General features: G+C 37.8%; 2 protein-coding genes and 1 pseudogene across 2 annotated transcripts; 1 reads left to right on the forward strand and 2 right to left on the reverse strand.

Annotated features, from left to right (window-relative positions):
* Positions 1-5,228: 5,228 nt before the first annotated feature.
* On the reverse strand, positions 5,229-5,870 carry LOC113278168 (annotated as a pseudogene).
* Positions 5,871-7,163: 1,293 nt separating this feature from the next.
* Positions 7,164-8,240, forward strand: LOC113280094. The gene has a single exon (XM_026528744.1). The coding sequence runs from the start codon at positions 7,164-7,166 to the stop codon at positions 8,238-8,240; it is 1,077 nt and encodes a 358-aa protein (XP_026384529.1).
* A 4,230-nt stretch (positions 8,241-12,470) lies between these two features.
* On the reverse strand, positions 12,471-13,379 carry LOC113283698 (non-specific lipid-transfer protein-like). Its single transcript, XM_026533027.1, has 2 exons — positions 12,939-13,379; positions 12,471-12,755 (listed from the first exon to the last, which is right to left on the reverse strand). Exons 1-2 carry the CDS (start codon positions 13,277-13,279, stop codon positions 12,746-12,748), a joined length of 351 nt encoding a protein of 116 aa, XP_026388812.1. The 5' UTR covers positions 13,280-13,379; the 3' UTR covers positions 12,471-12,745.
* Between the last annotated feature and the right edge of the window lie 8,810 nt (positions 13,380-22,189).

Genomic DNA, 22,189 nt, shown 5'->3' on the forward strand with positions numbered 1-22,189 from the left:
CAACTCTCCCTGCTAGCTCGCTGCATACTGTTCTCCATCTCGTGACCAACCCCCGTAAAACCAGGCTAATGCTTCCCATGTTCAGCTCGCAGGGAAATTTCGACAAAGTACTGCGTCATTTCTCCCCCACTGCATCAGCGAAAGAGTATATTGCTTCAAATGTTGTACTGCACTTTCCGATCCACTGAATATGCCTGCAAGCGTTGGTAACACCCATTTCTCCGGGATTTCCGCATGCATGATCTCATAGGTGAATGGTGACTTATCTGCTTCCTCTATCGCTTCTGCTAACTGTACTCTTCCACCTCTTCGTGAGTTATTTATTAAAGCCCTCATTTCTCTCAGCTCGTTTAGAACTTCTTGGTTCAAGTTTCCTCCGTCCTCCTCGTGGTGACGGCCTATCATCACGCTAAGCCTTCCTTCACCTGGTTTTCGTCGTTCCTCCTCATCTCGGATAAGATTCGCCCGACGTTGTAGTTCGTCCTCCCGTCTTTGTTCCTCCTCTTGTCTCCGCCTTTGATCTTCTCATTGTGAGATCTCCCGTGCTCTTCTTAAGTCTCTTTCTTCGTCTTCATTTATTCGTCGTCCTCCTTCGTCTTCCTCGTTTTAATATCTCCTTCTCCGCAGCTCTTCTTCCTCCGAAGATACAATATTTCCTTCCGAATTTATGGCATCCTCTACGTTTTCGGTAAGTTGTTGGTTTTGCTGTCTCAACCTAGCGTTATGCCTTTCCAACTGCATGTGTTGTTCCGCCAAGTCCATGTCCCGTTCTCGTTCACGACGGAGCGTCTCCCTTAGCTGGTCCAACGTCAGGTTTTCTTCTCCGATATTTTCCTCCATCTCCTCCCGAGTCATCTCCTCCTCGACAACAGTGTCTATATCGGAGCTGTGCACCGATCCTTCCCTGAGGACATCTTCTTCCATCCGCCGCCGGTTCTCTTCTCGTCTGCCTCCTGGAGCTGATGTTCCGGCCCATTCCATCCTTCCCCTTTTATTCGCCAATCGTTTGCTTTTCCTTACCGCTATTACATGCGCTGCTCGATCTGGTACTCTAGCCGTCAACCTATCCTTGTTTCAATATCAGCTGAACTCTTCCAACCCTAATTTCCTAGATCTCCTATTTTCACAACCTCGCCTTTCTTCTAACTCTTAGATGAGGATTGACCCCCAATGCTCAGTCCCTGTTTCTAGCGCTAAACTGTGATTACTGGAAATCCAGCAACACACCTCAATGGAAAGTAAATAAGATCTAAGACATGATAAATGCAAGAGAAAAATATTCTTTATTAATATCCAGCGAAATACAAGTTATACTCGTGGATTATTGAGAAACCCTAATTCTCTCTCTAAGCCTATGGGTTACAAAAAAACTCTCACTCTTTTCTTCCACTCTCTCCTGCCAGAATCCCCCCTCCCCTCCATTGCTCAAAGGTCTCTATTTATAGGCCTAAGCAACCATAGTGGTATACAACTCATATAATCTCACCGAGGTTACTTTATGCTTCGCCTGGTGCATATTCCATAAAGTTTTCCCCCACCTTTCGTTGTCTCACGTGGTCTTGTCGGGACACCTGTCCTTTTCTTACGCCGTATTACTCCTACTTCGCGATTTGTCCTCTTTGACAAGAAATCCTTTTGTGACTTCGCTATAGCATCTTGACGGTCCTTCTGTTTTTCTTCGGGGTAAGGAAATACTTCGTGTTCGGGGATCCGTTTCTTGCCCTCTGATGTTGACTGATTTGATAGGTTACTGACACAAATCTTTGACTAGGATTTCATTACCTTACTTAGTTCGACACGTGGCAATCCTATTTCGTGTACCTACATTTGCGAACAATCATTCTCATCATAAGAAAGATGGAATTATCCAAGAAGGTATAAAAATTAGGTCAAAGCAATAGATCATTGTTGCAAGCAAGGAAGAAGACTTAGGGAATTCATGAAGAAACAAGTAACATAGAAGTAACAGAAAGAACAACAAAGGATGAAATAAATTCATCACACAAAAAAAAAAAAAAATTTCTCATGAATTCATCACCCGCAAAACGAAGACAAGTTCCCTCAAATAACAACTATCTTAAGCAAGGTCGTTAAAAATTCATGGAAAGAACAGAATGGAGTCAAATACCTATCAATCTGCAGTTAAAAGATGAGATTCAGAGATAATCAGATTTTACAAGCTAAGCAACGGGAGCAGAAGAAGAAAAGACGGAGAAATTATACTAAGAGCGATAATATGAAATAAGTTGTGCAAATCTCGCAGAACTTAGACAAATAGAAGCCAGTTTAGAAGGTAAATGGATTAGACGAGCAGTTTGATGTCACCAGATCGATCCTCACCGCAATAATATTCTTTTTTGACACATTTTCTATGAAGCCAGCGAGAAGATAATAATATCAAGACAGCAGTATGACTTTCTTTCGCAATTAGAGACTGGTATAGATGGTTACAAGCGAAGACAACGAGGATGACATCGCATGTTCGATCCTCTCATCAATCATATTTTTTTGCTTGATTTCTTCAACTCCCGGAGCGAAAAATTAACAGAAACGTATTGTGCGTTTATTTCGCATAAAGGAGCTTGCATAGTTGGTTAGATGCTTCAAATTTGCGTAGTTGGTACCAAGATCGAGTCTCACCATACACACATTTTTTGCCCAAAGACAGTATGAGAAGATAAAAACAAGAATTTTTGCCCAAAGACAGTATGAGAAGATAAAAACAAGAAACGGATCCAAGACTATAACTATTTTAGTCAAACGCGATATTTAAGCACCAAGAGGAACTTAAATCAAGAGCGATCCAACAAAAAAGAAAATTAAAGAAAAAGAGGCAACGATACAAGTGCAGTTTCAACAAGAAGAAACGGATCCAAGGCTATAACTATTTTAGTCAAACGCGATATTTAAGCACCAAGAGGAACTTAAATCAAGAGCGATCCAACAAGAAAGAAAATTAAAAAAAGAGAGGCAATAATAAGACCTTAATAAAAGGCCCCAAAAATGATAAAATAAGACCTTATAAGAAAAGACAACATAAATGATATTTATTATCAGATTGGTTAGGAATCCGAATGTGGCGTGCACCCTAGTTCGCTTATATGCAAGAGGCAATATAGTAAGACCTATCGCGCGTCATAATTGGAAATACTTAGATGGCATAACTCAAGGGAAGGCTACACCGACCCCGGAACTTGAGTTGTGGAGATAATTTGGGATGAGAATAAAACGATGATGCCCATCCGGGAGAGATACCTTAAACTTTCAGTCTAAGATAACACCCGTAGATTGAGAAAATAAGGTGAGAAAGGCTCTCCTAAGGAGTGCAGAAACTCGATCAGGGCGCCTACGTACTCGGTTGAGTCTAGAGTGCCCGGGGCGTCTGGAGCGTACCTTGCCACTCTTGACAAGTCCTGACTATGATGCGCTCGGTCCGAAGATGCCCCACCTAGGGTGCAGTCTTGCTACCATAAACCTTATCGGTAGTATATGCGAGGCTGCGAAAACAACTGGTTGTTGAAAGGACGGATGGGAAGAGCCATAATCTTAACCCGATAGAGGTAAGCTTCCTTGAAGGGGCAAACAGAGGGGAAGATAGGGACGACACCCTTTATTAGGGAGATGAATTGTGTCAAAAGACGACAATGTTATGTGGCTTCTACTCACGGGAGTACTTAGGCCTGTTGCATTATCGCATCAGTATCCTGAAGAGGCAATAATACAAGAGATGATAAGGCAAGATCAATGGGTCATTGCATGAAAATGTAAAGACGGCCTGTGATTTTGCCGCCCAAAGGAAAAAGTAAGACCTTTACTAAGGAAGGCCAATAAGACCTCCGAGAAAAGAAAAATATGTTTATTTAACTATATATTTATTTTGCAGGATATCCGAAAAAGGAGTAGCAAAACTAAGTTCGCACATGGGCAAAGGAATCGTTAGGCAAAATAAAACCTCATGAGAAAAATAGAACACAAGTTAATATTGTTTTGTAAAAATTGATAAAGAGCGGATAGGATGCGAAGAAGATCGCATAGTAAATGTGATTGAGGAAAAGTCAAAGAAATAAGGGAAAAGAAGCAACAATACAATGCGACACGATGAACTAAGGATGGACAAAGAACAAAGGTAAGTAACTCAACATTATCTATACATTACATGACATAAGCATTGCATACACATTCATGACATAAGCATCGCATAAGCATTACATGGCATAAGCATCGCATCACATTTCATCGCATAAGTGTTTTGGCTCAATTATTTCGCATAAGCAATTTGAAGACATTATACTCAAAGAAGAAAGACGTGAAGATCAATTCGCTCATCCAGCACTTTCTTAAGGGTTATTCCCTCATAAGTAAAAATAGAGGCAACTATGAATTATCAAGAAAACAATTTTTTACTCTTTATCCTCTCGGTCAGAATCATTTCCAAAGAAGACGCTCATTCATGAATAACAAGAATTCTCACCAACAACGGAGTAAGAGAAATAGAAGACATGTAATAGGAATCACATCACAAAAGTTTCGCATGATTGATTAGCAATACTTCTTATATTTCGAGGATTAGTACTTCTTATACTTCTTCAAGGATACTTCATACTTCATACTTCTTATATTTCTTCAAGGATACTTCATACTTCATACTTCTTATACTTCTCCAAAGATACTTCATAATTCGCATACTTCAAGGAATGATAGCTTCATATATACTTCTCAAAGTTTCAGAACTTCACAAAAGAATAGAGGCAAGTACGTACTTTTCAAGAAAAGTATTCTTTCGCGTAGTTCATTCAACAACAAAGATTAAAGACTACTGCAACATCATGCATCTCGCACCAACAACTACAACAAAGTGGATTTTTCCTTGAAGATCATTCTTCAAGCGATATTCAAGAAAAAAGAGGCAAAATGTAGGACCAAAATATCGCACAACATTTGTTAGTATGCGAAGTTCATTAATTTCCTAGTGTGCGAGAATGTCGCACGGTGATCCCGAAAATAAGGGAAACATGAGCTGTCATCCACTATGAAGTATCCTTGTAGATAGAGGAGATAGAATTGGTATTATTATCTCCTTCTTCTTTCTTCATCAATCTAGAGCTCCAAATACTCATTAATGGAGTCTCAATTGTAATCCATATGTAATTTCTTCAACCATAGTGAAACCTAACCCCGTGGATGTAGATCATATTGATCGAACCACGTAAATTTTGTGTCCAATTTATAATTTTAGCATTTTAATCTTTATTTTGATTGTGAAATAGATTTAGACTTAGGAATAGTTAATGGGGTGTGTTGTAGGATTTCCTACAACTACACCCTGCAACACAAAAGAGAAGACATTTAGATTAGTTACAGATCGTCATGTGTGTATCTACTCTTAGCAATTTATGAAATTCTATTAATGAAACTAAAATAAAATGCAAAAACAGAACATGGATCATAAAAATGCATACTTGGTGCAGTCAGTGGAGCGGCTGAACTTATAAGGGACGGTAATACCACACTTTCCGGGGAGGGAGGCTGCATTACCATAGTTAATCCCAGGGATACCACCAACGGCACTCTTTAAGCAATTGCAAGCAGTTTGACGGTCAGGAGTGGTTTTAGTAGCAGAAACGAGATACTTGAAACCTGCACAACAGCTAGGTGGAAGAGCACCCCCTGTCAGGTAGGGAATGCATGGTGTCATTTTGCTAACCACCTACCACATGAAATTGCTCCTTCAGCTGCATAAGGTGAAACGATAACCATGCATGCAAGAAGCACATATGCCAGCTTAAGCATCGCTGCCATTTTCTTACTTGGTAGTTACTAAACTTATAAGGGGGGTGATATAAGTTTCCCATGAGGAAGAGGTTTATTGAGATGAGAATAAATCGAATAAACTTTTGAGTATGTGTATGGTCACAAGGCATAAAGGGGTTTATATAGGGGAATACTTCTCAATTCTATTAGTTGGGCTGTGGTTGGAAGTTGGCTGTCATTAAGTTCTGTGTAATTCCAATATTAATGTGCGAAAAGACTAGATATCAACTAATTAATTATAGTTAATGGGGAATACTTGTCAATTCTATTAGTTGGATTATAAGTCGTCTTACTAATACAATTGAACTAGGTGATCTTGATGCATAACTTCAACCAAACTCCAATTCAATCCAATCCTAAGTTGTAAGAAACAAAATTCAAATTTGATTAAAGAACAAAGCATTTTCATTTAATAATATCTGTTGACTAATTTTTACCCTTCCCAATTTCTTTATACATGATTTTAATCATCTAGCTCAACCTCTCTTAATTTCACTATCAGGATTTATTACCAACAAATTTTAGCCATGGTAATTTTCTTTTCAATCTTTGTGAAAATGTTGTTTTCCCAATACTCCTGTGTGAACAAAATCTCTTTCGAAGCCATACTTAGATTCTCTTTTTGAGAAAACAGTAGCCAACACTTGGCTTGGCATCGATTATTTCTTTCATTAAGGGGACACCAAACATTTACTACACCAATATATTTCAACTCTCGTATTGTCATACGTTGGAGATCAAAACCTTAAACAAGTGACTGATTGTGTGGTGGGTCGCCCTGATGAAATATCTTCTCAGTCCTCTTCAGTCTTGTCATTTATTTCTTTTAGACAACTGATGGCATCCAATAAACCTAAACTAAGATCTTGACTCAAGACTTCAAGTGTGATGACAACTGATGGCCAAACTACTTTGCAAAAAAAAAATCACGCAAGCAACCTCGGATTTTCCCTCCGCAGGTATAGAACTACCACTATACAATTTTGGGCTGAATTAAGAGACATTAGAACCATTTGGAAGGAACCTTGGGTGTTGTTTGGTGATTTCAATGTCACTAGATTCCTGCACGAAAGATCCGGCATAAACCACAATTCTAAATCCATGAAGAAATTTGCATCTCTTGTTCAGCAGCATCACCTCATGGATTTGCCTTTAATCGGCAGTCACTTCACTTGGAGCAGAAATTCTTCTTGGAGCAAGCTTGACCGTTTTGTTATTTCTTCCTCTTGGGAAGACAATTACTCAAGGATTGAGCAAACAACCTTACCCAAGCCATTTTCAGATCAATGTCCCATTTTGCTGTCCACACAGAATGAAGGTTGGGGTCCAACTCCGTGCAGATTCGAAAAGATATGGTTGCAAGATCCCACAATCTTGGAGCTCATGCGAAATTGGTGGCAATCCTTTATCTTTATTGGATCTCCTGGCTTTATTCTCGCAAAGAAAATGCAGGCTCTAAAAGAAAGTTGAATGAATGGAACCATGAGGTTTTTGGAAAAATTGACACCTTAATCCAAAATAATCTCATTGCAGGTCAAATTGTGGAGTCTAAATTGTTGTTGGATCCACTAGCGATGGAAAAAATTGAAGCAAAGGCTGATTTCAAGAGATTAGCGAAGATGCATAATGTTTTTTGGAAACAAAGAGCTACAATCAATTGGGTTGAGGAACATGAAAATAATACCCGCTTTTTCCACAAGTATGCATCATCAAAACAAAGAGGTAAAAAAATTTCGCAGTTAAACATAAATGGGGCTTTGACAAGCGACAAAACTATTATTAAAGAGGAAATTGTTTCTTACTATCAAGGATTATTCGAAGAAGACTCTTTTTCTAGACCTCAGCTAGATGGACTCACTTTCCCTTCCATCTCACACGAAGACGCCAACAAGCTTGAAATCAAGTTCACTGAAGAAGAAGTTCATATGGCTTTAGCTGAGTTAGCCCAAGAGAAAGCTCCAGGTCCTGACGGAATGCCCATCTTTGTCATCAGTAAGTCTTGGGATTTAATGAAGCATGACATTCTCCTGGTCATGGACGAGCTCTACTACAACAACTCGATAGATTGGAGACTCAAGTCAACTTTTCTTGTTCTCATTCCGAAAGTGCAAGACCTAGAGTTCATCACTGATTTTCGCCCAATTAGCTTAATGAGCAGCATAAACAAGATTATATCAAAGTTCATTGCCACAAGACTCAAAAAAGTTCTTCCTATAATCATCAGCCATCAACAATCAGCTTATGTAGAGGGTAGACAAATAATGGATGGAGCTATCATTGCGAACGAATGCATCAATTCCTCTCAAAGGTTTCAACAAGCAGTTATTCTCTGTAAAATCGATTTTCAAAAATCTTACAATAATGTAGCTCGGTCTTTTTTTGATTATGTGTTGAAGAGAATGGGCTTTGGAGTTAAACGGAGACTGTAGATAAAAGCAGCTATCTCCAATGTGAATTTTTCTGTGCTCATCAATGGTTCCCCAATGATTGTTTTAAAAGCTCGAAAGGTCTTCTTCAGGGAGACCCTCTCTCCCTATTTTTATTTTTGATTATTGCAGAAGCTCTAAATTTACTCTTCGAAAAGGCAGCGCAAGTTGGTTGGCTCAAAGGCTTCGAGATTTTTCCAGGTGGAGCTAAAATAACACATCTCCAGTTCGCCGATGATACCCTTGTTTTCCTCCAAAATGATCAGCAATGCATTTCCAATCTCCGCAATATCTTGATCTGGTTTGAAATAATTTCAGGCCTTAAGGTGAATTTCCACAAGACGTCGCTTATGCCAGTTGGGGAAGTCCATAACATCAATTCTTATGTTGTTTCTTTGGGGTGAAATGTGCAATCTTTGCCTACTTCTTATCTTGGTTTGCCTTTAGGGGACAATTATAGATCCAATCTTAAGTGGAACAAACTAGAAGAACTGATGAAGTCTCGCCTATCAACATGGAAAGTTATAAATCTATCTAAAGGACGTAAACTAACCATGATAAATTTTGTACTTTAATCTCTTCCCATTTATTATTTCTCTATTTTTGAAGCTCCCATGAATGTCATACATAAGCTTGAAACTATAATTCGTAACTTCTTATGGGATGATGGTGATGGAGACAAGAAATATCACCCTGTGAAGTGGCAACGTCTCTTAAAGCCTAAAAAATAAGGAGGATTAGGCATCAAACAACTGCATTTGATGACTATAGCCTTGTTAATGAAGTGATTGTGGAAGTTTGGTTTAAAAGAGAATCCTTTATGGAAGAAAATTATTGCAGAAAAGTACGGCATGATGCAAGCAGGGTGGTCCACCAAGAATACTAAACATCCTTATGGTTGTACAATATGGAGAGGCATACACAAGCACTACGAAGCTTTCAAAGCTAACTTTTTTTATTAAATTGGGTGATGGTAGTAGAATAAATTTCTGGTGTGACATTTGGATTGGAGAGCATCCCTTAGCTAACCAATTTCCTGTAGCCTACAATGCCTCAACATCGGAGACGCTTACTGTCAGTGAAGTATACTCGAGCATCTATGGAACATGGAATTTTGGCATCACTAGAAGAGTCCACGATAAAGTAATAAGTGATATAGCTTCACTACTTCACCTGCTGGAATCTAATGGACTAGTTCCATCCAATAATGACGACATAAGATTCTGGAAAGAATATCAAAAAGCTAGAGAGTTCACTGTTGAAAAATGTTATCTTTGGCTAGTGAAGACTAATGGTGTAGATGATGACTCTAAAGAGCATGTTCATCCTAAGATAATTTGGTCGAAGTCATGGCTTTCTAAAGTTAGTTTCTTCTTATGGTTGGCAGCTAGACACAAAGTCTTAACGCAAGACCAGTTGATCAAGAAAAGATGGTTCACATAGGTCAATCATTGTTACCTGTGCACAAGGGATGAAGAAACAAATGTGCACATGCTCCTTCATTGCCATACTTCAAGTTACATTTGGAATTTCTTTCGCGCTGAATTTAATCTCGTTTGGATGCTTCCTCCTACGGTTTGCATAGCGCTAAGCACATGGCCAAGTCCTAGTAATGTTTCCAGGTAATCCTCTGTCATCAAAGCTTTACCAGATGCTATACTATGGTCATTGTGAAAAGAGCGGAATAAGAGAGATTTCGAAAACAAGTCTCATACTATCGACAAGATCATTCAGAAAATAAAACACACCTTAACTTATTGGTTGCACCTACAACCTGAGTTCCAAAACATTACTCTTAAAGATTTCATGCTTAATTGGAAGATTGTGGTCTTCGAACCACTCTGAAACGTACCTGATCTGATTATTTTGGCTTGTTTTGGGATTTTATTTCAGCTGTAGTTCCTTGTGCCGGTAATTCTCAGGTCGTTTTTTCTTTGGGTGGATACACTGTCCTTCCCTGGTCGGAATTTGTAACATGTATTTTTTTCGGCAGCTTGTCTGTCTTCTATTAATAAAATTCCTTATTACCGACCAAAAAAAAAAAAACCTACCACTATACATGCATGAGTACATATGAGACAATAGGTCCCTCTCGACTGACTAAGTGACTTAATCATATGCACCGACTAGTATATCACAAAATTGATTAAAAAGACCAAAATCAACAATCCCTGGGTGAAATGGACAGTTAGATTTTGATACTGTTTAAATGGACAAAAATATAAAAATAGGCAGGATGTAACCAGTTTTATCGTGCCCATTTTCAAATATTTTTTCTTATTTTTAATTTACACAGGATGTATCCAGTTTCATCCTTGTTATTTTTTAAATTTAAGCTAGGATGAATGCTATTTTTTTTTGGCCATTTCACCCAAACTATTTTTTACTCGTCCATTTAAATCGTGATTTAAAAATATTTGGACAAATGACCCATTTTCCGCTAGTATATTAGGCACTAAGCAGTGAATGATAGCTAATTATAAAGCTCGGCACAAGTACGTGCATCAGCCCTCTTTATGGCATAAAGCTTCATCACCTAAACATCCATTTCATTCTTCTTCATCATTTATCTGTAGCTCACTCATTCTGTCGAAATGCAAATCCTCCCCGATGGTATAAATTTTGTAGTTATCATACCACGTTCTAGTACAGTTACTCACTTGGACCTGCCCACTGATATGAGATGTCTAATTTTAACTATAGTTGAAGCATTGCTGTCTATAGAGATAGCTTTAATTAGTTTAAAATGACTGAATGCTTGTCATTTTTAAGCTAATGTTGTTTTGTTAATCCCGTGTGAACGAAAAGACTAAAACCATCTCATCGTTTCTTTCAAAGCCGTACCAAGATTTTATTTTTGACATAAGAGTAGCCCACACATGGCATCAATTTGTTTGTTAAAGGGAACAAAAACATGTACTACACCGAAACTCCGACCTTGTCATTGATCAAGACCTTACTGCTTGTAAGGACCAACTTGAAAAAAGGTTACGTGACGGTGACACTGATTGCAGCCCATCCTCAATAGTATGACTACATGGGAACAGCCGGCATCCTTGCCGGAGCGTCGAAATGTCTCTTCTCAGTTCTCTTACCGACACTGCATAAAGGGTATAGATTATAGAAGCCTTTCCGATAAAGTATGTGGTGCATCCGAGGATCCTTGGTAAGTGGTTATAACTTTTGTCTACATGTACTACTCTGCAGTGTGCTTTCCCACGATACTTCTCGATAGTTTCATAAGAAAGTTTGGTAAAATAGATCGTCCATTATGGAAAAATGTTCGCGCATAGTACTTGGTGCACATGCATGTCTTAGACTTGGCACAAAAATTTGGTCAGAGTAGGTCTTGTTGTCGGACAAATACAACCACGATATCAGCGACTTTCCGATAAAGTATGCGACGGTCCTTTAATGAGTTGTTATAACTTGTGGCTACATGGGTTTAAACCTTATTGCTAGCTAGGGTCCGGCAACAAATGAAGAGGCTAGCTTTGACCGTGCCTCTTGTCGTAGCATGGAAAAATGTTCGCGCATACTACTTGGTGCACATGCATGTCTTGGCACAAAAATTTGGTCAGAGTAGGTCTTCTTGTCGGACACATACAACCACGATATCACCGACCTTGACGCATATCTTTCTTACGCAAAGGACAACTGATGGCATCCTGTACAATAATGCTAACCAAGTCTCTTGACTCGTGACTTCAGGACAATTATTACATCTATTGTGGAGATAAAACTAACTCTTTGCAATATTGAAAATTGATTTGCTATTCACGATTTACACTGTTTGGTAAAAGTGTAAAACCATATATGCCGCAAATACGTCTTCATTTGGACTTGCAGAGAAATGCTATCCGAATCTTAATTTATACAATTAATTAAGTTGGATGTTATCCGAATCTTAGCGGCATTTCCAAAAAGATTTCACAGAAGAAGTGCGAATTTGTCCTAGTTGGGTGTAGAACTACTATAGGTGGAACCACTCATATACGCAAAGAATGCATCACCGATATCAAAAAAAGAAAAAGAAAGAAAAGAAAGCACTATATATGACAATACGCCCCTTCTGGAGTGACTAATGGATTTCAATTTTCAAATACAAAATCCATCGTTCTGATTGGGAGAATATATTTAGTTGACATCAAGTCATCGTCTGCTGTCTCTTTTTGTCCAACGAAGTAAGGGATTATTGTTAGCAATGGATGATCATTAGAAGGTTAGAGCTAATATCATGTAAATATTCATTTTCTTTAGTTAAACGTTGGAGGATTACATTAATTACCAGGAAATATCTGCTCTGATTTGATGATATTAAAACCCAACAACGACCACGGCAACAACAACAACAACAACATCACATAATAGCGTACAATACTAGGCACTAAGCGGCGAATGATAGTTAATAAAGATCGGCAAACTAAACATCCATTTTATTCTTCATCATACATCAGTAGCTCATTGATTCTGGCTAAATGCATCCTCTCATGGTATGGTTTTGGTATTTACTGAACCCTGCAGCAAAACATGACTATATTAGCAAACAATTATAACAAAACTTTAAGAAAAATCTATTTAAATTAGAGTTCATTAAGCCCGAACTTTGAACGACTTTAGGATCTCTGTTACAACATTGTTAATTAGTCCGTCCTACAAACAGAAATAACTTCGATAATAAAATATAACATAGATACATACTTGGTGCAGTCAGTAGAGGGGCTGATCTTGTACGGGATGTTAACACCACATTTGTTTGGGAGTGAGGCAGCATTACCATAGTTAAGCCCGGCAATACCACCAGAGGCACTCTTCAAGCAACTGCAAGCAGCTTGACGGTCAGGGGTGGTCTGGGCAGATGCAAGCAGAGACTTGACTCCTGCACAACATGTAGCTGGGAGACTTCCTCCCGTCAAGTAGCCAAGGCATGGTGCCATCTTCGAAGTCACCATACCACATGAGATTGCTCCTTCGGCTGCATATGGTGCAACCGCAACCATACAAGCTAGAACAACACATGCCAACTTCAACATTGCTGCCATTTTCTTAGTTTCTACTATTTGAATTTGAAAACAATAATATTTTTTTGCTAAAGGAATGAGTTGAGATGTATTGAAATGCTTATGAGTTTGTGGTTTTTGGTTGCAAGCCATAGAAGGGTTTATATAGGGACCGAATGCTGGTCATTTTGTGCTAGTTGGGTTATAGTTGGTGTTTAGCTCCCATTAATTGCTCTTAACAATTTACTGATAAGCTTTTAACTAAATCATTTTCTTGCTAAACAGTGATGAAACCTAGTTCATAATTTGTGGACAAAAGTTACTTTTTTCAGTTAAGGAAATTGAAGCATTACCATCAATAGAGATGGATTTAGTTAGTGTCTTAGTAATTAAAAAGCTTCATTATTGGACTAGAATCATTATTACATGCACCCTATTAGAGTTGAAAACCAAAATGTTCAAAAACTCTCCGATTCTGAAGTGGCAAATTTCTAAGGCTTGTAGAGCATCTGGATGCATGCCGTATTGCAAAAAACAAAGTCTATATTTGTGGTGATGGACCATATACTATGTGGACAAGGTTATATGGTACATTTCAAAAATCAAAATCCACCTAATTTCATTAAAATCATGGACCATCTTGAATGTTCAATGATATATTTTCATACAATTAGACAATAATTTAGGACCTACCCTTACATGATCATTTTCGAGTCTCTCCTTTTCTGTTTCTATTTACGTGATCTTAAATCCATCATCTATCTCTATCTCTTTGAAGGTGACTTATACCTGTTTTTGTACCCTCTCTTCAATTCCTTGATAATGAAATGACCCCATATTGATGAGCCATAACTAAGAACAAATGTGTACACTTATTGATACATAACTTCAACCAGACTCCAATTCAATCCGATCCTAAGTTATCAGAACGAAGTGTCTGATTCACATCTTAAGTTTCTGATTCGGAACCATCTAGCTTCTTGTAAGGTTTTACTTCATTTTAATTATTTAAGCATAATTATTCACAAAAGCACTTTTTTTGACTTGGTCAACGTGACAAATTAGCCTATCAAGTCTAACTGCAGATATCATCCACAAAAACCCTCGATGTTTATAAAGATACAATCTCAACCGTCTATCAAATCCCAAGATGTTTGTAAAGATTTTTAGGAATTGAGCTCTCTGTCTCCAAGCTCCTCTCGTTGCCATTGTAGTGAACCCTAAAACAACCAGCACAGATCTATGCAGCAGCAACACTATACTCTCGACACCATCACCGTCATCAACAATTACAATTTATCTTAGCATAATGATTTCTCCTCTCAACGTTTTAGCATCTGTCAGGCTTGTGATGCGATGTATGTTCCACTCGATTTCAAAACAATGTTAATGTTTATGGGCTTCCAATAATGGTGGAATACCATAACCTTTAAGTTTGGGAGATAAATCCGTTGTCGGTTATTATTCCATTAGAAAGTTTCGGTGGTAAATACAGTTCTAATTTTGAAGGTTCAGCTGATTACATTTACCATTTGGAGAAGAAAGTGGTGGAAGCTGTTTACTGTGATTTTTCCGGTGTAGTGGTTATTTGATTTCTTCTAGGTTCGAATTTTTACTGTATCTCTGCAATTTAGTTCTGGGTTCTATTTGTTTTTTTAATAGTGTTAAATTGTTTACCATTTCCTTGACTGATTTTCATTTTTGATTTCAGAATCACGCTTCAACATATGGGCTTTCAACAATGGTGGATGAATTAATCTCTGATCCTTCAAATTGAGTCCAATACATATCAGTGGAATTTAGATAGAAGCAAATTTATGATTTGTACAAGTTAATTAGCTCTCATTTGCTCCCCTAAGGGGTAGTATTGAATAATTAGTATGAATCGAGGTTTGAATAGGGTGTTTATCTTGTCTTGATAGGTTTTAATCCTATTTTATTGTTTGATACGTCATCACTGGATTGTAATTAATTAATCTAAGTGATGATAAACAAACTGGTGGATAATATCATGAAGAGTCATGTTAGAATGTAGCAACAAATTTCAGCCATAGTACTTTTCCTCTCATCATGCGCTGTGCGTTTCTCTCACAGCCATATCGAACATGAAATTGATTCATATTTCAAAGATGAATATTGTTGACGTGTAATTTACGCTTTACAAGTCCTCTTACTAGACCGATTTAGCTAGATGATCTTGACGCATGACTCCAACCAAACTCATTTCAAATTTGACTCGGCCAACATTACAAATTGAAGAACCTCATTTGGACGTGCATATTATTTAAGAGAGACAGTGTAGACATGTGAGAGAGGTATGGTTCCTCCCAACTGAACATCCCGATCGATAAAGAGTTTTGGTGCTGGCGAGATTCGAACTCAGGTCGCTGATATCATCACCAAGCGATTTTACCACCGTACTACAGTGACACCGGCTTCGGATTGATATTAATCCTCAGATTCCTTTGAAATATTAAGCAATAGGAGAACCATTGCAATTTCAAATGAGATGCCAAGTTGTTAATTATCGCTGAATTTCTATTTTAAAATGCTTTTCTATGATCCAAGGAGTAGCCAAAACACTTGGCATCAATTATTTCCTTCGTAAAGGGGGTGACAACCAACATTACAACACGTTAGATATTGTGATTCATTGTAGGGGCAGCTACCTGAGAACAGATTATACACACCAATTAGCCGGAGCGTCCAAAATGTCTCTTCTCAATATTCTTACCGGTGTTGGGTTTACTGGGTAAAGGGTCTAAAACCCTTCCCTGCTATGGCCTTTGCCTCTTTCCATACATCAATGCACTCACCCAAGCTATAATGCTTAGGTCGTCAAACACAGGCTCAATGCCCATGTCACTTGGTTCAGACGTTGTCTTAGATTCACTTCACTTCTCTCATTTTTTTTTTTCATTTTGGTTTTCAGGATCTGTCAAAGCATACGACCTTCTTTAATTACTCTGAAATCCAAAAATCTGGTGGATTCATTGAGGAATCTCATGATCTAGCCATTTCCAAGCATCAATTGATATTTATCAAATGTTCCGGATTTTACAAGTTCAATTACAACAAGGAATCTTAATTCAATCTCAAGAAGTCTCTTGTCGCTAATTTTAAACTTTTTCATTGTGTTATCACTTAATGTTGTATTAGTACCTTTCTTAGGTTCATCCTATTCTAACTCCAGTTTACAGATTGTGTTATCCTTGGATTGTAATTGGCCTTCTGATTCCAATTGGGATACACTATGAGCTCGGATGGGCGGCTTGTTTTTATTCTTCTTCATTTTCTATTATTGGATATCCCAAGTGTCTTGTGTTTTAAATGACCCGATTTGAGTACTTAATGTCGGGGAAAATGTAGATAAATTTCCACTATAATACTCATGTTTGGAGATGAGATACTGTTACGAGTTCAAATGAAATGGAATGAAAGGTATGGTTGTAGTTGTAAGAAATCTTACAACTACAATCCACTTAATCTAATTACTTTTCTATGTAATCATCTCACGATCTTATTGATTGAATATATTCAGATTTTTTATAAGATAGATGAAAACCTACAATTACACTTCTTGTAGGCTAAACTCACTTTCTCTCTCTTACAATCTCTCCTACAAGACTTGTCCTAAAATCCTTTACAAGACAACTACTCTCTCCTTTATATAGAGTTTTACATAGTGGATGACAGCTAAGAATTCCTTTATTTTCGGGATCTCTGTGCGACATATTCGCTCATATACAATCGCTCATCTTCGCATAGCATACTTCTTCGCATAACTCCTCACACTTTACCCGTGACTTTGCTGACATCTCAATTTGTTGTGTGCGATATTCCTCGTGTATGTTGTATTCTTCACTTCGCGTGATTATTAATATGCGCTATATTTAACTCCTACATTTGCCTCTTCTCATGTCGCTTGGTTCTTCAAAGTGACGATATGAGAAATTCTCCATTTTCAAATGGCACATGCTTATCCTTTTACATTTTATTTTATCGACAGTTATCCGGATTTCAAGCTCCTCTCTACACGTGTTGATTTTCTTCCTTTTTTACCGGCTTGAACCGTCTCCAACCGGTAACCTCTTTTCACCTATTTAAGGGTTTTATTCACAAGATTTTCTTCTTTCATCATTCAACCTCTCTCTCTTAATCTTCATCTGCTACTTCCCAGTTCTGTTACTGTTGTATTGATTTCTTCTGCTATTGTTCTTCTACCATGAATCTCGAATCAAGGTTCGCTTCTTTTCTTCATTATAATTATTGATTTTAACCATTACTTATTATTATTATTATTATATGGTCTGATTCCCATACTTTCGCAGGCAAAGTAGTGCTCTTCGAATTATGCAAAGACCCAATTCTTCTTCAAGTGAAAATAAAGAAACGCAAAAGAAGAAACCCTGTATCGATAATGAACCTCAAAACAAGGAATCTCACAAGAGGAAGGCTTCGCACAGTAAAGAAGTAAGAAATACTCTACTGTCTCTAAACAATATTGTTGCCTCTATTTCTTATCTTCTTTATTTTCGCAGGCTTCTGATGCTGAAATAGTTGATGGTAAAAAAGAGAGAGTTAAAAAGTCTCGCAAACCCGTACCTCTCTATTAAAATCTTTGTATTTTAAATTTTGCTGCTGTAGATGTTGTTCTTGTATCTACAGTTCAACCTTCGCACACTAATAAGTCAAATTCCTGAGAAAGATGTTTCTGTTACCCATACATTTTCCCAAGGCTCTGAGAAGAATGTTCCTGCTACTCCTTCACCAAAAAATCCTCCTATAGATGAGAATGCTTTTATTACGTATGACGAGATTTTTAAAGATACTCCCTATGTTTCCTCTGCGAATCCATCGCATATAATTTTTCCTTCACCCATTAGCTCTAGCTCTCATCTGAACCTTCCTCAAGATAAATCCACCATTCCAACAACTTCCACTCCTCCTCCTTCTCTTTCCTTATTGGATTCTCTTCCTTTGAATAAAAAGGGTTTGGATAGCGTAAAATTGGCTACTCAAACTCTTTCCGATGTTATCAACTCTGCCCAATCTTTAACTGATGATCCTTCCAAACTTCTCTCATGTTCTGCCTTAAGTCAGCTTCTTCGGAAATTTCCTGTTCACAAGGCTTCGCGAGATGAGGTCCTTTCTCAAATTGACCCGAGTTTCCACGTCGCTCTAGACGTTTTAGTAATTATCCTTCACACCTTAACTTTTATCTTCTTTAGTGACATTTCCAAGTACTAATCTTTATCTTTTTCTCTTTAGGAATCTCATCGTCGTATGATGTTAGCTGAAAAGCATTTTGAGTCCAGCTGTTCTCAATTGGAACTCTCGCAGAAAAATATTACTTTGGAAAAGGAAATACAAAGATTGAGAGGGGAACTTCAGATTTCAAATTTTGAGGCTGAAAATCTTCGCAGCGATAATCAAAAACTTAGAGGTACTTGTTTTTATCTTTAAGTCAGTTATCGCATTTTTTACTTCTCCGCATACGTTAATTTTTATAAATTTCTTCATGCATTTGTTAAGATTTAAACCAGAAGCGAATGAATAAGAGATATGAATTTCAATTCCTTGCCGAAGATGCCCAAGCGAATAACGCGAAGTTACAGTCTCAACTAAATCAACTAAATCATCAAAATTCATATGCACATAATCAGATTGACCATCTTTCCCATGAAAATTACCGTCTTACTCAAAAAATCGATTTTCTTTGCGATCAAATATCTTATTTTTCTAAGTTATCACACGATGCTGACTTACTTCATCAAACCTTATCAGAAGAGCACCACACCCTTTCTAGGGAAAAACTGTCTTTTTCAAAGAAAGAAGCAATGTTTTCACAATAGTAATCAATTCTTCATGAAATAAATGAAAACCAAGCGCGAACTCTTCGCGTACAGGAGGAGCAGTACGAAACTTCGCTTAAAGATATGATTTCCCAAAATGAGAAATTAATTCAGAATAATATAAATCTTTCTGTGAAGAAGAATCAATTTCAAGAACAATATGGCCAGTTGAAGAATTCTTATGACGTTCTTAAGAAAAAGAACAAATCTCTTTCTTCTGAAGAAAAGAAAATTCGCTATCGCCTCAGTGGTTCAGTTCATGATGGATTTGATAAGGCAATGGAAAGTATGAAGGACAATACCCTTTCTTTTTCCAAATTCTTCCAAGGTAGTCAGCTAGGGTTGACTGCTTCATGATAATTTCCCAACATTTTTTTTTTACACAGTGTTATGTTTTATTTCTACTTGTAGATTCTGAAGCATCGCACCAGTATGCTGTCGCTCAAATGAATTCCAAATTATCCAAAGTTCGTAAAGAGTATGCTAATCTGGAATTATCTCGTGGTAATCTTGAGCTTTCTCTTTCTGCGTCTCGAAACAGAGCACGAAGAAGGTTTGCATTCCAGAAGACTTTTCTAGAGATAAATGCTAGAAATCTTGAAAGGGATGCTATTCGCAAAGGCCACTCTAGCGCTCAATTTGTTATTGATGGGATTCTTTCTAGCAATTCTCTTCCAGCAGTAAGACTCCCCGCATGCAATGTGGGTGAAGATGAAGAATATCCTGAACCAGATAGCGATTTTGACTTTTTAAGCGATGATGAGAAGGATCAAGGTGATGAAGAAATTCAACAAGAAGAAGAGAAATCTACGAATGATGCCGGTATTGAGATTGAAAATCCTGAGCCCAGCGCTAAAGTCTGATGTTACTGTTTGATCATTCTTGATTTCATTTCTTTATTTTGATGTTTTTTGGTCCTTCACACCCTCTTTAGACTTGTTTGTTTCAAGGAATATAATACATTGTTATGTTAATTCCCATACTTGTCTCTTATTATATTTCTTGTAAGAAACAATTGTGCGTATTTATCAGTAGTTTATTTAATTTATTTGGGAGGTCTTATGCTGCCTTCTTATGTAAAGGTCTTATTTTGCCCCATTTTTCGTGCGACGAGATCGAAGGAAGTCTTTGTATTTTAGTATATTGTCCCATTGATCTCGTCTTATCTTTTTTGCTTGTATTATTTCTTCTTCAGGTGTTTTGCATAAATGTCACAAGTCTTACTACTCTCATGAGTAAAAGTCTTGGAACATTTACGTCTTTTGACACAATTCAGCTCCCTAGTGGAGGGTGCCGTCCTTATCTTCCCCCTGGTGGCCCCTTCAAGGAAGCTTACCTCAATCTGGTTAAGATTATGGCTCTTCCCATCCGGATTTTCAACAACCAGTTGATTTCGCAATCTCGCATACACTACCTATAGGGTTTATGGCAGCAAGATTGCATCCTAAGTGGGGTATCTTCGGACCGAGTGCATCACAGTCAGGACTTATCAAGAGTGGAAAGGTACGCTCTAGACATCCCGGGAACTCTTGACTCAACTGTGTACCTCGGCGCCCTGATCGAGTTTCTGCACTCCTTAGGAGAGCCTTTCTCACCTTAGGCTCTCAATCTAAGACTAGTATCTTAGACTGAAAATTTAAGGTATCTCTCCCGGATGGGCATTATCGTTTAATTCTTACTCCAAATCTCCACAACTCAAGTTCCGGGGTCGGTGTAGCCTTCCCTTGAGTCATGCCTTCTTGGTCTTTTGCAATTATATCGTGCGTTAGGTCTTACTATTTTGCCTCTTGCATATGAGCGAACTAGGGTGCACGCCATATTTGGATTCCTAGCCAATCTGATAATAAATATCATTTTTTGTAGTCTTTTATAAAGGTCTTATTTCTCTTTTTATTAACTCTTTAGCGAATGATTCGCGCTACATTTTTATTCAAAAGTATGAACTTTTAAAACTTTAACTGTTTGTACATGCGAATTGATTCGCAAGCAACTATGGATAATATTTCTTCAAGAACTGTCTATTCCTAGGGCGATCCAACTTACGACCTGTATCTCTTCCTTCAGGATCCATTAATTCGTATGCTCCCTCTCCAACTATTCGTTTTATTATATAAGCTCCATCCCATCTTTTCTCCAACTTTCCATCTTTTCCACTTTGATAAATTGGAATTTCGCGTAGCACCAATTCGCCTGGTTGGAATTTTCTTATTTTATCCCGCTTGTTGTATTCTCGAGATAGTCTTTTTTGATAATTTTTCATACGCTGCAAAGCGACTTCTCGTACTTCCTCCAAATCATCCAACTTTGTTAAAATCAAATCCGCACTTAAATTATTTTCCCAAGCTTCTCTCTTTGTGGTAGGGATGATCACTTCTGTTGGTAGTACTGCCTCTACTCCATATGTCAGACAAAAGGGTGACATTCTTGTTGCTTCTCTCCTTGTAGTTCTGTAAGCCCATGCTACATTATGTACTTGTTCGCACCATCCTTTATTGTGCCCTTCTAATTTTTTCTTCAGATTGTCTGCGATTTTTTTGTTCGTAGCTTCTACTTGTCCATTACTTTGAGGATACAAAGGAGTAGATTTGCCACTCTCAATTTTGAACGCATTGAGCAGCATTGTTATATTCTCGCCTTCAAACTGCTTCCCGTTATCAGACACCAATTGTGCAGGAATTCCAAATCTGCATATGATATTTTCAAAAATGAATTTAAATATGTCCTTATCACGAATATGTTGAACTACTTTTACTTCTGCCCATTTAGTGAAATAGTCAGTTGCGACTATTAAGAATCTTTTTTGTCCCGTCCCTGGTATAAATGGCCCTATAATATCTATTCCCCAAAAGGCCACACATTTGTCGATGTATTAAGCATAGCCCCAGGTGCATGTATCTTCTTTCCATGACGTTGACATTCTTCGCATCTTCTCGAAACTTGTTTTGCATCTTCATGCATATATGGCCAGTAATAGCCCTGTATTTTTTCTTTATATCCAAGTGATCTTCCTCCACTATGGTTGCCAGCATCGCCATAGTGTAATTCCTTTAGAATTTCGATTCCCTCCGTTCGCGTAAGACATCTAAGTGAAGGTCCA

Source organism: Papaver somniferum, chromosome 5 (genome assembly GCF_003573695.1).
Source record: "Papaver somniferum cultivar HN1 chromosome 5, ASM357369v1, whole genome shotgun sequence".
Classification (NCBI taxonomy): Eukaryota; Viridiplantae; Streptophyta; class Magnoliopsida; order Ranunculales; family Papaveraceae; genus Papaver; species Papaver somniferum.